Source organism: Berghia stephanieae, chromosome 6 (genome assembly GCF_034508935.2).
Source record: "Berghia stephanieae isolate SIO BIC M18660-M18661 chromosome 6, UCSD_Bste_1.3, whole genome shotgun sequence".
In the NCBI taxonomy this organism is placed as follows: domain Eukaryota; kingdom Metazoa; phylum Mollusca; class Gastropoda; order Nudibranchia; family Aeolidiidae; genus Berghia; species Berghia stephanieae.
Genome location: NC_088365.1, coordinates 14,620,338 through 14,635,386, shown reverse-complemented (window position 1 = coordinate 14,635,386; position 15,049 = coordinate 14,620,338). Strand labels below are relative to the sequence as shown.

The 15,049-nt window shown below is 42.1% G+C and overlaps 1 protein-coding gene across 1 annotated transcript; it reads right to left on the bottom strand.

Annotated features, from left to right (window-relative positions):
• Positions 1–615: 615 nt before the first annotated feature.
• LOC144975780 (uncharacterized) lies at positions 616–1,209 on the bottom strand. Its single transcript, XM_078919967.1, has one exon. It carries the CDS (start codon positions 1,207–1,209, stop codon positions 616–618), a length of 594 nt encoding a protein of 197 aa, XP_078776093.1.
• Between the last annotated feature and the right edge of the window lie 13,840 nt (positions 1,210–15,049).

Genomic DNA, 15,049 nt, shown 5'->3' with positions numbered 1-15,049 from the left:
CAATAAATCTATTTACACGGTTGCTCGCCCTAGCACCTAGCTGTCTAAGACAGAGCTGTGGAGGGACAGCTCCATCGAGGGCTCTCTCTCCTTCATTCTTTTATTCTCCTCCCGGAGACGGGTGACCTCAGCCGCCTCGGTCCGGAGGGAGGCCAGCTCCTGCCTGGCCCTCTTAAGCTGATTCCGCAGGCTGCGGAAGTCCCCCCGGCGGCGGCGAGATCTGTCTCGGCGGTCGGCTTGCTCTTGGTCGTCCCTCCTATGCCTGCTGGGAGGCCGATCGCGGCTCTGTCGGGCCGGGGTACTAGTTCTGTGGGCCCGACGGGGCGAGCGGGACCGTCTCCTACGGTCACGGGACCTCCGTTCCTGGTTAGAGTTAGAGGCGACGGCGGAGGTCCGGGATCTATTCCCAAGTCTCGAGGTGATTGGAGGAGTCCTCGAGCGTCTAGTGGAATTTCTCCAGGGTTGCCTGCGATTCCGAATCGCGTGCTCCGGGTTACGCCCCGGAGGAGAGCGTCTGCCGGCGTTCTCGGCATCTCTTCTCGGAACCGCAGGAAATCCCGGAAGAGGGTCACATCCCGTGAGAAAGAGGTCATCTGCGGAGATTAAAGAAAAAGATTAGTGAGAACAGGATGGGCAAATGAAAGTTTTCAGTTGCCTCGCTTGGTTCCTCGTCAGGTTGACACACCTGCCGTGGAACCAGTCGAAACACCTGTCACACGCAACCATGAGGTCTCCATCGTCCGGCTTTCCACAAGTACAGTAAGTAATTTCCTGGCCAGACTCGATGGCCTCCCTTTCCTTTCGGATCCAGGCTGGGATAGTCCGGTCCCAACATGGCTTCAGGTGGTCATGGTTGACTGTCTTAATCTCCGAGTTCCTGAATTTGACAATGTATGTGGCGGGGGTCAGGACCGTGGAGATGATGGCTGGTCCAGTCCATACAGGTTTCAGCTTACTGGACTTTCCTTTCACACTCGATTTATCCAGGTAATAAACCGCCTGTCCCCTCTTGAAGGAATGGACGTGGGCTTTGATGTGGTAGTCCCTCTTCGTCCTCTTGAGCTCAGTTCGGAGGGTGGTTCTCGCAGTCTCGTGGGCTATCTCTAACCCCTGCTGTAGAGAGTTGACATAATCTTCAGGAGACTGTGGGTTTGTACGTTTCCCTGGTATAACCAATTCCACCGGTGTGCTCAATTCCTTACCTAACATCAATTTGTTAAAGGCGTAGGTATGACAAGGAGGTTTCGTGGGCCTTCGTCTCTTCTGTATAAGGCTCCATCGATCAGGAAGAACAGGTTGCGGTGCACCCAGTAGAACTTTTCTTCCTGGCCGGACAACATCAAGTCCGACATTTCTGGGTCTGCTCCTAATTTCAACCATAATAGCAGGTGGGTCATGTGATGATCATCCGACTGCAGCTTCCTGACATCCTCCATGTCAATGTCGTCAAGGCCAACTTGTGTCGAGTCGTCTTGTCTTACGACTTGTATTTTGTGTTCCACCCTCATTGTAATATTCAACCCATTGACAATTGTGTCAGGGGACCTGAGGGGACAGCACAGCTCACTCCTGACGTCATCCGGGTAGAGTAGTTCGATCCTCTGATCTGTCGCACTTTGCGTCCACCCTCGTTTATGATATTCGACCCAGTGACAATTGTGTCAGGGGACCCGAGGGGGATAGTGCAGTTCCTTCCTGACGTCATTCGGGCAGTGTCGTCCAATCTTCTGATCTGTGTCCTACATTCGCCCTCGTTTATAATATCCAACCCAGTGACAATTGTGTCAGGGGACCCGAGGGGGACGACGTTGTCTACTTCTGATTCAAAGGTTCCCCATCTCTCCTGTGTTCGGGTGCAATATGCGCATCCGCCACAAGGCAATTCTGATAACGCCTTGTGAGGACGGTAGTGTTGGCAAGTGTCCGTCGTGGGAGGTCGAGATAAGGCATCAGCATTCATGTGCAGTGAACCAGAGCGGTGAACTATCCTCATGTTGTATTGACTGAGTTCTTCGATCCATCGGGCCAGTTGGCCCTCAATCCTCTTGAAGTTCATGAGCCAAGTAAGGCAGTGATGATCCGTTCATACAGTGAATTCGCTGCCTAAGAGGTAGTGACGGAAGTGATTGGTAAAGCGCACAATTGCAAGTAGCTCCTTCCTGTAGTGCAATCGCGCCGCTGAAGGGGTGTCAGGGTGAAGCTCCCATATGCAATCACCTTCTCTTCCTCTTCTTGGATCTGAATCAACTCGGCTCCGATGGCGCAATCTGAAGCATCAGTATCGAGGATGAAGTGGCCTGTCGTAGTGGGAATGGCCAAGACCGTGGGGAAGTAAGGCGTAGCTTGATCTCCTCAAAGGCTGCCTGCTGCTCATCACCCCAGATGAAAATTTTCTTTCTCAGAAGTCGAGCGAGGGGTTCTGATATTCCGGCAAAATCCTTTACGAAGAAGCGGTGGTAATTAGCTAAGCCCAAAAACTTCTCCATTCCCTTAATGACGTAGGTGCTGGCCGATTCCGTACAGTGGCAATTGATTCCTCTGTCATAGACAACTGGTTTCTTCCTACCTTCCTACCAAGAAGTTTAGTTTCTTTCCTGAAGAGCTCACATTTCCTGGGTTTGAGCTTCAGCCGGAAGGCACGAAGTCTGGTGAACACTTCCCTCAAGTTGTTGAAGTGGTCCTGGAAGGACTTCCCCAGTACACAGATGTCGTCCAAGTAGGCCAAGACAGAGTTCCAGTGTAAGTCCTTCAAGACGAGGTCCATTACTCTGCTGTAGGTGCTATAGAATTGCAGAGTCCAAATGGCAGCTTGTTGAATTCAAATAGGCCCCTCCTCGTCCTGAATGCAGTCTAGATGGTGGGGCTTCTTTACATTTCTGCACTCTGGTGCTGGGTTCGAATCCCCACTGTCTCCTAGTGCCAAGGCTTCCTTATTTCTTATATCAGCAGTGCTCGTCGGCATCGAAAGGGTCCTTGGGTTCTGGAGCATCAGTGAAGGTATCTTCCATTTTGGGCACCGTGAGTGTAAAATAATAATTATTGGCTTCCTGAGGCTGCAGAGACTTCATAAACTTAACGATGTTCTTAGTACTACAGAAGTCTTTCTTGGTCATCTATACTCTCCTGATAGGGCAGGACGAACTGTCTGGCAGTCTGCCCAGAGACAATAATCCATGGGCTGCTCAAAAGAGCAGTAGTCCATTAGAATTTATTCACCATGATGATATTCACTGGCACGATTATCCTAATCTTCTGAGAATAGACTATGGGAAACAGTGTCAGTAACAAAGAAGCAAATTATAGTGTAACCTCAAGGAACTATTACGCCATGCAAGCAATCAATGCAAGCTAAAAGCACAAAACAAAATCGAGCGGGCTTAAAGCCAAGTAATAAAACTAGCACAAGCATGAAGCCAAAACAATATAATTAGGCCAAGCTCATGCCAAAGCAATCAAATGTAAAAATATAATATATGAAGCATTTGTATATAATAGAGTAAAGATCACAGAGTAATCTAATGATAACAACAATCTACACATCTTCACAACAAAGCAATTGCTCCAGGTCGCAGTCATGGCCATGTCGTGCACCAACACTTCACTGACCCATGGTGCGCGACCTGAGCATGAACATCACAATATGTATCATGTGATTCACTGAGAATTAGGTCCTCCAACTCGAACCTTGGTCGCAACAGATAATGCACCAACATCTCTCTGCGCTGGCCACCAAGCTCGAGTGACCATCAAACTCAGTGAATCCAAACTATCATCAGATGGTTGCTTCCGAGTGGTCATCTCCACAGCTGCAGCCATGGTCAGGACATGCTCCGACATGTCACTGCACCATGCTGCCCAATCACAGTGGCCACTCGAAAGCAAACCTAGGGAACTAACACTATTGGCTGGTCTGTCACTCGAGGCCACTGCATGGTCAGGTCATGCTACAACATCTCGCTGCACCATGCTCTCTGACCTGAGTGACCTCCAACCAATAAAACCACAAAGCAATTATCAATAATAACATAGGGGTGTTTATTGCAGGATAGTCGCTCCCTAGGCCGCAGCCATGGTCGGATCATGCTCCGACATCTCACCGCACCATGCTGCCCAGCTCGAGCGACCATCAAACAACAAATCAAAAAATGAAAAATCAGGTACAAATAATTATGTATGGTCTATTGAAAGATCGGCCACTCCCCAAGGCCGCAGCCATGGTCGGATCATGCTCCAACATCTCACCGCACCATGCTGCCTGGCCCGAGTGACCATCAAACAATAAATCAAAATTTAAATGCTCAAAGAAAAATTAAATTAAAATCCATGACAAGCAACATACAAATAATCATGTGTAGTCTATTGAAAGATAGGCCACTCCTCAAGGCTGCAGCCATGGTCGGATCATGCTCCAACATCTCACCGCACTATGCTGCCTGGCCCGAGTAGCCATCAAACAATAAATCAGAATTACAAATACTAAATAAAAAATTAGGTATGGTCTATTGAAAGATAAGCCACTCCTCAAGGCCGCAGCCATGGTCGGATCATGCTCCAACATCTCACCGCACCATGCTGCCTGGCCCGAGTAGCCATCAAACAATAAATCAAAATTATACAAATACTAAATAAAAAATTAGGTATGGTCTATTGAAAGATAGGCCACTCCTCAAGGCCGCAGCCATGGTCGGATCATGCTCCAACATCTCACCGCACCATGCTGCCTGGCCCGAGTAGCCATCAAACAATAAATCAAAATTATACAAATATTAAAATAAAAAATTAGGTATGGTCTATTGAAAGATAGGCCACTCCTCAAGGCCGCAGCCATGGTCGGATCATGCTCCAACATCTCACCGCACCATGCTGCCTGGCCCGAGTGACCATCAAACAATAAATCAAAATTATACAAATACTAAATAAAAAATTAGGTATGGTCTATTGAAAGATAAGCCACTCCTCAAGGCCGCAGCCATGGTCGGATCATGCTCCAACATCTCACCGCACCATGCTGCCTGGCCCGAGTGACCATCAAACAATAAATCAAAATTATACTAAATATGAAAATAGGTACGGTCTGTTAAAAGATAGACCACTCCCCAAGGCCGCAGCCATGGTCGGGTCATGCTCCAACATCTCACCGCACCATGCTGCCGGGCCCGAGTGATCATCAAACAACAAATCAAAAAAAAAAAAAACAGACTTAAAAAATAATAAAAATGAACAACACAAATCACCAAGGGATCCTCTCAGGAGAGGAAGGTGTGTGAAAGAAAAATAATAACTGATGATATATTATAATAAAATCAATAGAAAGAGTAACCACAATCACAATGTAGCACTGGACAAACAAAATCAAGTCAAGGACAGATCAGATCACAAGAACTCAACTAATCACAGGTCATAAGCAGTAAACAAAGTCAAGTCAAGGACAAAGCAAATTACAAGAATACAACTATCACAGTCATAGGCAATAAACAAAGTCAAGTGCAGGACAAAGCAAATCACAGGAATTCACAATAAATTACCAAAGATATAAACTAATCACCAATCACAGCTATAGGCAACAACAAAACAACAAAAATATTTCCAGTAAAAAGAATAACAAAGAAATCAAATGTAAAAAAAATTATTTTTTTTAAATCATGAAACATGACACCGTCCACAAGGTCACCAGACAGGTGTGACCTTGGAGTCAAGGACAAGGACGACCTTGACACGATCAAACAAAATTCACGAACTGAAATTACCTACAACTGAAAGAAAAGGGAAGGGGGCGTGGTCATACATATCACAGAATTCATTCAAGATTGAATATAAGAATCATAATAGAAAATTCCTGATGAAAATAACGAAGTATTCACACGGTAAAAATCAACGAAATTCGAACTCCCGTTCAACGAAATACGACGGTAGGAATTAATAAAATGGATAATGTAAAAAGTAGAAAAAAGTTTTCGCTCGTGACGCCATTGTAGTAACTACCGTGATTGCCAGAACTCGGTATTCTGGCTGTAGGACTCCATGGCTAGGATGGCCGGTGAATCACGGAATTACTGAGTTAAAAATATATATTAAATAGATAAAGTTATAGTTAGTATAAAAATATGGCTTACCCTGAATCTAGTTAGTCGTAAGTAAGAGTAGTGAAGTAAGTCGTCTGTTGTATCGAAGTGTGGTAAGTAAGTGTCGTAAGTCTAGGAGCAAGTGTAGTAAGAATCTGGGTAAGTGTGAAGTGTCAAGTGTGTCGGTAAGTGTGTCCTATCGAGAGGTCCACTCGGCTTTATATGAGCCGGGTCAGCTCGGGACGAGGCAGAGCGGAAGTAGGAATGACCATTGCCAAGGTCACTAGCCGTACGATTGTTTACGGCTAGAGATCCCTACAGTATTGAGTTTGTTTATATTTAGAGATCCGAATTTCGATTTCAATTTCATGATGGAGCCGCCTTCAAAGAAAGTGAAATATGATCAGACTTGGAAAGCAGAATATTCAAAAACATTTAAAGGTGTGGTTAAAAGTGACAAAGGCGTGGCAATGGCATTTTGTGAGATGTGCAAGAGCCATTTTAGCATTAAATCTGGTGGTGCTTATGACATTAAGAGACATATGACTTCGCAAAAGCACATTGCTACACAGAGAGCAGCTGGTGGTGGAGGAATGGCGTCCATGATGAGTTTTTTTTTATGAAAAAGGAGGACCATAGTGTCATCAATTCTGAAGTTATATTCACCAAGTTTTTAATGGAGAAAAATTTACCGCTTGCTATTGCTGACGATGCAGGTGATTTATTCCGCAAAATGTTCCCCAAGAGTGAGGAGGCAAAGCAATATAAGTGTGCCCGGACGAAAACAACAGCCATCGTCCATGTCCTGGCTGAAAACCAGAGGTCAAAGACTCTTGACAATGTTAGGCAGAGTGGGGTATTTTCTCTGAGTACGGATGGGGGGAATGACACTAAGCAGAAGTTATTCCCTGTTATTGTTCGATATGCTGACATGAGTGAGGAGAAAATAGTGACTGAAATTTTGTCTGTCGACACCCTCTCTACCACAACGGCTATGGGCAAGAACATTTTTTCACATGTGAAGGATGTGGTGGACAAAAGTGATATAGAATTGACAAAGTGCATTAGCTTTAGTGTTGATAATGCTGCTGTCATGGTAGGGGAGAAATCTGGAGTGGCTGCTCATTTGCATGAAGTGAATGAAAACATTAATATAATTGGCTGTCCATGCCACAGACTCAACCTTGCTGCTCTTAAAGCTGCCAACTCATTGAGCATCAAACTGGACCAATTTCTAATTGATATTTATTTTTTTCTTGACAAATCTTCAAAGAGAGTGGCGAGGCTAAGAGAGTTACAGGAGATTCTGGGATGCGAAAGCCATGAAATTCTGAAACATGTGAATACCAGGTGGTTGTCTCTTGGCCCCTGTCTCTCACGGCTACTAGAGCAGTGGGAGCCTCTGTCAGCTTTATTCCTTGAGCTGTCAGAGGAATCGTCCAGCAATAGCACTCAGTCAAAGGCCAAAAGTGTCCTAACGAAACTGATGAGTGATGAAGTTAAAGCTTACGCCTTGTTTATCGTCAATGTCATTCCATTGTTTGAAAACGCCAATGCTCTGTTGCAAAGTGATGTTCTCCTTGTACACAAAGTCAGGGGTATTATGATGTCTGTCATCAAGGATCTTTGCACACGTTTTTTGAAACCCCAGGCAATAAAGGATACTGACCTCTTATCTATTGATACTTCCAAGAAGTCAAACTGGCTTCCAAATTCTGACATTGATGTGGGCTACAAATGTAGAAAATTAGTTGAGAAAAACCTAGATTTAGAGCAACAAGACAAATTCTACAAATCTGTTTCATATTTCAAGTCAGGGGTTGAATACCTTCAGAAAAAATGTAATTTAAATCATAAAGCCATTGTGCATGCCTGTGTAGCTGACCCAAACAACCAAATGTGTTCCTCAGTGGTGGGCCTGAATTTTTTTGTGGAAAGATTTCCTTCATTACTCCCTGCTAATGTGGACATTGAGGAAACATGGACAAACTTGTGAGGGAGTTTAGGTGCTGGCAAACTGATGACTGTTCTATGGAGGGTAGTGAAAATGCAGATGATTATTGGTTCAGGATGGCAAAGGTGGAAAGTCAGTGTGGTGGCAGAAAGTATGCAGTCCTTAGCAAAGTCATGCTTGGCATCCTGACCATGTTTCACCCGAATGCAGCCTGTGAGCGACTATTCAGTTTGGTGCGTAGGAATAGAACAGATTTTCGCCACAGCATGTCAAATAAACTTGTGGAATCCCTGTCTGTGTGCAAAAGTGCCAAGTCGTCGTTTAGAGACACAATCCCCAAAGATGTGTTGGTAAAGGCCAAGTCAGCCACTGCTGCTGCCTTGGCTAAGCAATAAGTTGAGGGAATACACATGACATGTAAATATTTGTATATATAGCTCTTCGTTGGATGTTGTGTTACGGTGTTATTCGTTGTATTATTACTAGCCTATTGAGAAACCTTAGTGGATATTCATAAATTTTTGACCAATTATGATCTTCATGCTGGGAGGTAGAATTCTGAAAGGATTGGATTATAGTCTTGGGAACATCATTGTTGCTTTATGTAAGTATTTCATCCTCTTACTTTCACAATGGTTAGTTTCCGTCGATTTTAGGATTGTACCCATTTTTATGAAATCTCCCCCATTTTGAGGTCCCATTGTACACATTCTCATCAGATGGGGTTGGCAGCTCTGGGCAGGGAGGTACATGCTGTGTCTTCTATCCCCCCATACCCGTTTCCCAATTGTTTCCTGTCATTGTCTTGGAATGAGATTACTTAGTTTTGTCCTGATCCTTGCCGGAGCTCCTTGGCTGGGAGGGAAACAGTCGAATGAATAGTTATAGTTTTGGGAGATGATATTTTTTTCCTTGTAAATCATCTCTCTGTTATGCATTGGATTATGTTGAGTTTACATATTATATTAAATGATTGGTAAACATTTGAGTGTATTCCACTTAGATGGGACCTGTGCTTGTGTCTGGATGAGACTTTTAGGTGATCTCAAACTAAGTGCATTGGTGGTCTGCTCTTGGAATCTACATCTGATCCCTATTTGTTCCCAGTTCCCCTATGTCTTACTTTTTCTTGGGTGCTTTTATTGTAATTCTATAACTTTTTACTATCCCATTTTCTTCCTTTTTACTGGCGCTGATATAACCTAAATGTGTTGCAAGCGCCGTAAAACCCTTAAAAACAAAACAAACACTCAAACCTTGGACCATGATTTTTTGTACTGCAATCTAAAACGTTAATTATCACACATGATCTCAAAAGATCTGATGTGTTAAATAAACAAAGTAAACCCCCAAAACAACCTGAGTGAAAGGACATCTTTCTTCCAACTCGTCATCCATTCTCCGATCTTTCTCAGAATAGAGAAATGTCTGTCTTTAGACATAATCTTAAAATATATTCACCTTATCAAGTAAGCAATTGTGTGGAACTTAATACATAATAAACCTCATACACTCACTTAGGCCGTTTTCTCAGGCTGGAGCATAGGCATCCATCCCATTGACGAATCCACTCCACCTTGTCTGGATTTGTGCCATCTTCTCAGCTTCTCTCCATGTTAAGCCTTCTGTTTTTTTTGGTTCTCCATCAATGCCCTTCTCCAGCTATTTCTAGGCTGCCCTCTCGTCCTTCTTCCCTGTGAGTTCTATGTAAGAGCCTTCCTGGTAATATTGGTTGCAGGCCTTCTCAGGGTGTGGGCCCAGCCATTTCCATCTCCTCCTCTTAAATTCTACCTCTATTTCTCCGTGGCCTCCCATTTCTCATAGATCTGTATTTCTAATTTTGTCATGCCATTTAATTTGTAGTATTCTCATACAGTTGTTTATGAAAGACTATTTTATCGCTTGTGTTCTTATTCAAGTGCCATGTTTCTGAGATACGCAATACAACTTGCATATAATTCTTTTCTTTATTGATTCACATAAGTAATTATTAATATCACGTGAATGAATGATATTAAGTGCATGTTGATATTGATGTGTACATATCATGAATGACAGAACATACCTGAGTTAAGTTTATGCTTAAATTTCATTTTTGATGTAAAATGCACAATACTTGGTGGGGTTCCCGACCTTCCACAATGGACACTTGTTGTGTCTTCTATCCCCCTGTATCTGTTTTCCAATCGCTTTCTGTCTTTGTCTTGAAATGAGATCACTTAGTTTTGTCCGGATTCCCTGGATGAGATTGAAACAGTTGAATGTATAGTTATAGTTTTGGGAGATGATATTTTTTACCCTGTAAATCATCTCTCTGTTATGTACTGTTATTTTTAAAATTTTAACATATGATTTGTTAACATTTGAGTGTATTTCTCTTAGTGGGATCTTGTATTGGTGTATGGGTGGGACTTTTAGTTTTAGGTGATCTCAAACTAAGTACACTGAAAGTGTGCTCTTGGAATCTACATCTGTTTCCTATTTGAACAATTTCCCCTCTGTCTTATTTTTCCTTCAAGTCCTTTTAATTGTACATCTAGAATGATTTTTACTATCCAAATTTTCTTTCTTTTAACTGGCGCTGATATGACCTAAACGTGTTGCAAACGCCGTAAAACCCTTAAAACAAACAAAACAAAATGCACAATACATTACTTATACGTTGGGAGGTCACTGAGAAAAGAGGCCATTTTTTCTTTCTCTATTTATTTCTGAATTATTTATTTTGTAATTTGAAAAAAATATGAGTGTTAAGTGTGCGTCTTATTATTATGTTATGAAGTAATGAAGTGGAAAAGTGGTGATAGTTGTGACCTTTCGCCTCAAAACGGTATTAAGTCGGATTGGTTAAGATGTTGAAAATTGAATTTATAGCCAGAAATATCAGACTTGTGTTGCCTTTATACGATTTATTGAGAAGAATGGATACCATATTTTAGGGTGCTAATGCTAACGATTAATAATTTTGACCAGTTAAACATTAAATTCGGCTTTTAAGCATATGGTTCGTTCCGACTTAATACCGTTTTGAGACGATGGGTCATAATTGAGTGAAACTGCGAGATGGATACTAATGGGGAATGAAATTGTAAAACACCTCTAGGTACTTGTGTGAAAATTAATTGCCACAGAGATCGATCACCGGTGAAATTGAGATTTTTTCTGACCACCCCCCCCCCCACTTTTTTTCTACCTAGCAGTGATTGATTGGGTAGCTGGGTCTGTTAGATTCTGGCGGGAAGTACTTTGCAATAGACGAGCAATTGCTATAGAAACCAGGATAAACTCCTGCTCCATGGCCATACGGCTCTGAAGGACTACTGCTTTTTAAAAATGTACAATGTCTAGAATATTATTGTAAGCTTGGGCATGGTTGATAAATATGTCAATCTAGCGTCAAAAATATAATATTTTTAGCGTTTTAAAGTGTTGAAACTGGGCAGGGAGGTACATACTGTGTCTTCTATCCTACTGTATCTGTTATCCAACATGCTTTCTGTCTTTGTCTCGGAATGAGATTACTTGGTTTTGTCCTGGCACTGGTCGGAATCCTAGCTGGGAAGGAAATAGTCAAATGCATAGTTATTGTTTTGGGAGATGATATTTTTTTCCTTGTAAATCATCTCTCTGTTATGCAGTTTATTGTATTGTTTACATATTATATATGATTTGTAAACATTTGAGTGTATCCCCCTTAGTGGTACCCGTGCTTGTGTCTGGGTGAGACCTTTAGGTGATCTCAAACTAAGTACTTTGATAGTGTGCTCTTGGAATTTACATCTGTTTCCCATTTGAGCCAATTCCCCTACGTCTTACCTTTTCTTCTGACCTCCCATAGTGGGCAGGGAGGTACATGCTGTGTCTTTTATCCCCCCCATACCCGTTTCCCAATTGTTTACTTAGTTTTGTCCTGATCCTTGCCGGAGCTCCTTGGCTGGGAGGGAAACAGTCGAATGTATAGTTATAGTTTTGGGAGATGATATTTTTTTTCCTTGTAAATCATCTCTCTGTTATGCATTGTATTATGTTGAGTTTACATATTATATTATATGATTGGTAAACATTTGAGTGTATTCCTCTTAGTTGGGACCTGTGCTTGTGTCTGGAGAGACTTTTAGGTGATCTCAAACTAAGTGCATTGGTGGTCTGCTCTTGGAATCTACATCTGATCCCTATTTGTTCCCAGTTCCCCTATGTCTTACTTTTTCTTGGGTGCTTTTATTGTAATTCTATAACTTTTTACTATCCCATTTTCTTCCTTTTTACTGGCGCTGATATAACCTAAATGTGTTGCAAGCGCCGTAAAACCCTTAAAAACAAAAAAACAACTTACCTTTTCTTGGGTGCTTTAATCGTAATTCTAGAACTTTTTACTGTCCCATTTTCTTCCTTTTTACTGGCGCTGATAAGACCTTAATGTGTTGCAAGCGCCGTAAAACTCACAACAAACAAAACTTCTCTATCTTTTATTTTTAGGCGCTTTTTAGCATAGATACAGATAACTTGAACGTTTATGCAATATGGAATAGTTCACAAAAGTGGATCACAGAAATATCGCATGGTCTTCTTTTCTCTGGGATTGATATGGTAGAATATTGTTTGCTGCTGGTGCGTAAATCTCATAAAAACAAACACAGAAATATTATGTGCCATAGTCATTATTATTATAACGACATGAATACACTTACTGAAATCGCAATTGATTTTTATCTATGTTAATAAATTTGAAAGTAATAAAATAATTGTGTCATGTGATACATTGTATTTTATTTGTGGTATATCAGGTGAATATTAAATTCCCTTTATTCATACCATAGGGGAAATTTGTCTGTAGGGTCCATTCCAGTGGAAGACTGGAATAACCCAGGCGTCAGCCGCAGAGCAGCGCCGCAAAGTGAGCTATGGCGAGGTGACTTGCTCAAGGCCACACAGCGCAGCGGCGGGTGATTGAATTCGGTACCTGTCCGGTAAAAGCACAAAGACCGTACCACTGATCCATGCTGCCCCATGTTATTACTTTTATATTAAGATATCGTATTTTACAATTGAATACATTACACTACCTGGGTGGGGTTCCGACCCCCCATAGTGGGCAGGAAGGTTCTTGATGTGTCTTTTATCACCCTATATCTGTTTTCCAATTGCTTTCTGTCTTTGTCTTGGAATGAGATTACTTAATTTTGTCCTGACACTGGCCGGAGTCCTTGGCTGGGAAGGAAACAGTCGAATGTATAGTTATCGTTTTGGGAGATGATATTTTTTCCTTGGAAATCATCTCTCTGTTATGGATTGTTAGTTATGCATTCTGTAAACATTTAAGTGTGTTCCTCTAAGTGGGATCCTGTGCTGGTGTCTTTAAGGTGATCTCAAAACTAAGCACTTTGATGGTATGCTCTTGGAAACGACAGCTGTTCCCTATTTGAACCAAGTCCCCTTTGTCTTACTTTTGTTGGGTGCTTTAATTGTAATTCGAGAACTTTTTACTATGTATCCAATTTTCTTCCTTTTTACTGGTGCTGATATGACCTTTATTGCTGGGTGGGGATCCTGACCTCCCATAGTGGGCAGGGAGGTACATAGTGTGTCTTCTATACCCTTATATCTGTTTTCCAACATGCTTTCTGCCTTTGTCTTGGAATGAGATTACTTGGTTTTTTCCTGGCCCTGGTCGGAGTCCTGGCTGGGAGGGAAACAGTCAAATGCATAGTTATGGTTTTGGGAGATATTTGTTTCCTTGTAAATCATCTCTCTGTTATGTATTATTATTTTTATTTTGAATGTATAATGTAAGCATTTGAGTGTGTTCCTCTTTGTTGGATTTTGTGCTTGTGTCTGGATGAGACTTGTAGGTGATTTCAAACTAAGTACATTGGTGGTATGCTCTTGGAATCTACATCTGATCCCTATTTGTTCCCAGTTCCCCTTTGTCTTACTTTTTCTTGGGTGCTTTAATTGTAATTCTAGAACTTTTTACTATCCCATTTTCTTCCTTTTTACTGGCACTGATATAACCTAAATGTGTTGCAAGCGCCGTAAAACCCCTAAAAACAAACAACAAAAACAACAACCTTTATTGTTGCAAGCGCCGTAAAACCCATAAAACAAACAAAACATTACATTGTATTCCACTGTCTCGCCTTTGTATCGTTTTATTTTTCAATGCAGTGACACCGTTATTGTGGAGCACGTTCAGGCATGTTATTAAGTGATGGGCCTTTTTAACCACAGTAGGTGGAGATCGTAGGCCACCTGAACATTGGGCCTTGTGAACCATGACAAGTGGAGATAATTCAGGTCTATTGAATATTGGTCCTTGTGGATCACGATAGGTGGAGGTCGTTAGGGGCCATTTGAACATTCTGCGTTCTGAATCACGGCATCTGGCTCTGGGTGGGGTTTCTTATCTTCCATAATGGGCAGGGAGGCACTTACTGTGTCTTCTACCCCCTCTATCTGTTTTCCAACTAGCTTTCTATCTTTGTCTTAGAATGAGATTACTTGGTTTTGTCCAGGCCCTGACCGGATACCCTGGCTGGGAGGGAAACAGTCAAATCTTTAGAGTTTTGGGAGATGATATTTTTATCCTTGTAAATCATCTCTCTGTTATGCACTGTATTGTTTTTACATATTATATATGATTTTTAAGCGTTTGAGTGTATCTCTCTTAGTTGTGACCTGTACTTGTGTCTGGATGAGACTTATAGGTGATCTCAAGCTAAGTACTTTGATTGTGTGCTCTTGGAATCTACTATTTGAACAAATTCCCATTTGTCTTACCTTTTCTTGGGTGCTTTAATTGTAATTCTACAACTTTATACTATCCCATTTTCTTCCTTTTCACTGGTGCTGATATGACCTTAATATATATAGAGAGAGGGGGAGAGAGAGAGAGAGAGAGGGAGGGAGGGAGAGAAAGAGAGAGAGAGAGAGAAGAGAGAGAGAGAGAGAACGAGAGAGAGAGAGAGAGAGAGAGAGAGAGAGAGAGAGAGAGAGAGAGAGAGAGAGAGAGAGAGATTTCAAACAAACGAGATAA

Bases quoted from the DNA above. Each gene is read 5' to 3' on its own strand.
- LOC144975780 (XM_078919967.1), bottom strand. From the start codon at position 1,209: ATGTTAGGTAAGGAATTGAGCACACCGGTGGAATTGGTTATACCAGGG.